Source organism: Nyctereutes procyonoides, unplaced genomic scaffold (genome assembly GCF_905146905.1).
Source record: "Nyctereutes procyonoides isolate TBG_1078 unplaced genomic scaffold, NYPRO_anot_genome, whole genome shotgun sequence".
Lineage (NCBI taxonomy): Eukaryota > Metazoa > Chordata > Mammalia > Carnivora > Canidae > Nyctereutes > Nyctereutes procyonoides.
In genome coordinates this window covers 17,413,526-17,416,060 of record NW_026575128.1, presented here as the reverse complement: position 1 = coordinate 17,416,060, position 2,535 = coordinate 17,413,526, and the positions used below count along the sequence as shown (strand labels likewise).

Genomic DNA, 2,535 nt, shown 5'->3' with positions numbered 1-2,535 from the left:
GACTTGATGAAAAAAAGCAATGATTCTAAGGTGACAGAATTTGTTCTTCTGGGCCTATCATCCTCCTGGGAACTACAGCTGTTTCTCTTCCTAATATTTTCCTTGTTTTACATGACTGTTGTTCTGGGAAACCTGTTGATAATGGTAACAGTGCGAGCTGATGCTCACCTGCTCCAATCTCCCATGTACTATTTTTTGGGTCATCTGTCTTTCATTGACCTATGCCTGGGCTGTGTTACCGTGCCTAAGATGTTAAGAGATTTTCTACAACGAGGCAAGATCATCTCTTTCTCAGGATGTTTGGCCCAGATCTACTTCCTGCACTTTCTGGGAGCCAGTGAGATGTTTCTGTTGACGGTCATGGCCTATGATAGGTATGTGGCCATATGTAATCCCTTGCACTACCTGACAGTCATGAACCGCCAGCTGTGCTTTCAGTTGGTTTTTGCCTGTTGGTGTGGGGGTTTCATCCACTCTATCACACAGGTCATGCTGGTGATCCAGCTGCCCTTCTGTGGCCCCAATGAACTGGACAACTTCTACTGTGACGTCCCTCAGGTCATCAAGCTCGCGTGCATGGATACATATGTAGTAGAGGTGCTGATGGTCTCAAACAGTGGTCTGCTCTCTCTCATCTGTTTCTTGGTATTGCTGTTCTCTTATGCCATCATTCTGACCACTCTCAGAATTCGCTTCCGCCAGGGCCGGAGCAAGGCACTGTCTACCTGTGCCTCTCACCTAACAGTGGTCAGCCTGATCTTTGTGCCATGTGTATTCATCTACCTGAGACCTTTCTGCAGCTTCTCCATGGATAAGGTTTTCTCTGTCTTTTACACAGTGATCACACCTATGTTGAACCCTCTTATCTACACACTCAGAAATGCTGACATGAAGACAGCCATAAAGAAGCTAAGAAAAAAGTATGCGGCATCCTTCTGCCATAGTAAAGGATGAACAGGAAGAGGTGATTTAGAAAGCATGACCTTCTTGGGACATTCTTCGCTCATCCTGAACATGGCTATGAGCATGAAAACCAATTTGATGACTCTGGCATAAGAGCCAGCATAAAAATTATAATGTGTGCTGTTGATTGCTACTGAGGCATAGTGGCTCTGTTGGGTGTTCAATATTAAGCAGGGAGGTCAGGAATGTTTATTGTCCCAGTAATTGAGTACTGGGTTCAAGAGGACACCTTGAAAGATCAACTCTTCTACCCTTTGTCTAACACTAGTTTTCATTTATTTATGTCATTCCACTTTTAAATTCTCTTCAAATGAAAGAAGGTATTCCATCTCCTTTTTTGTCCTGCTCCTTTGGTGTCACAACTAGTACCAGGAGGTTCCTTCTGATGTTCATCAGAGTCTCCTCTGAAGCAGTGTGAATCCCTTTTGTCCTGACTCTAAGAAAGCCTGAAAACAGCACTGAGCTTCCTATAGATGAATGTTCACCTAGACACTGTATTATATATTGTGCCAAATTTTAGAAATGTCCTTGAATTCAATTCATTTAAGCGAACAGTGCTCTTACAGAAGTTTACATGTGAAGGCAAGGGAGCCTGGGAGTTTTTAGTGAAGGAAACCCTCAGTGTCCTGCTCTGGAGGCGTCTCTAGAAGAGATAGCTCTTTGCTCTGGAGTTGCTTGAAGGGGAGTTACAGCGGGATAAAGTGTATAAGCTGGCTCTTCACCTGATCATAATATTTTAGAGGTCTGACCTGTAAGAGAAAAAAGATAAAGAAATGAACTATGGATTAAAGTACTCAGAGTACTCTAAGTCTCTACAGTACTTTAAGAAGTAGGTAATATTATTCAGCTTCACTTTTACAAATGAATTCAGATTTCTTTTTTTTTTTTTAAGACAAATTTATTTTTGGGAGAGGGAGAGAGAGAGAGAAAGAGAGAACAAGCAGAGAGAGGGGCAGAGGGAGAGCCAGAAAGAACATCACAGGCAGACTCCCCAGCTACCATGAAGCTCTACACTGGGATCAACCCAATGACCCCAAGATCATGACCCAAATCCAAATCAAGCATCTGTTGCTCAACCCACTGAGCCACCCAGGTACTCTGAACTGATTCCTGAAGTGGTTTTCATAAGAACACTCAGAAAAAATATGATCAAGCCAGAAAGCTAGGAATTTTTTTTGTAATTAAGCTAATATTTTTCTTTCCAGAAAGTCTTTACCCCAATTAGATGACCTAATTGCATATTTTCTACTTTATCTATAGAGGAGCTCCAGAGCTAGGAGATCAATAAAAGCATGCACACAATGTTTGTATTTAAGGTTATCTATTTCTGATGGAAAGATTTCTGCAACTTCTTATGTCTATGGACAGGTGTTAATTCTCTTCAGTAAGTAATTATATAATGATGGGATTTTAGTGGCATTTTTATATACGTTCACTTATTTCCTAATCAGTTGTAATGGAGAGGCCTTTTAAAGTAGTCAGCTGAAAAATAACTCAGGACAAAAGTATCTGAAACTCCACCTAATATTAGGATTTACTCTTAAAATCCCGAAAGCTGGCCCCGTAAGAGCT

The 2,535-nt window shown here is 41.4% G+C and overlaps 1 protein-coding gene across 1 annotated transcript; it reads left to right on the top strand.

The window, feature by feature from the left end:
- Nucleotides 1-954, top strand: LOC129520599 (olfactory receptor 4Q3-like). Its single transcript, XM_055341703.1, has one exon. It carries the CDS (start codon nt 7-9, stop codon nt 952-954), a length of 948 nt encoding a protein of 315 aa, XP_055197678.1. The 5' UTR covers nt 1-6.
- The last annotated feature ends 1,581 nt before the right edge of the window (nt 955-2,535 follow it).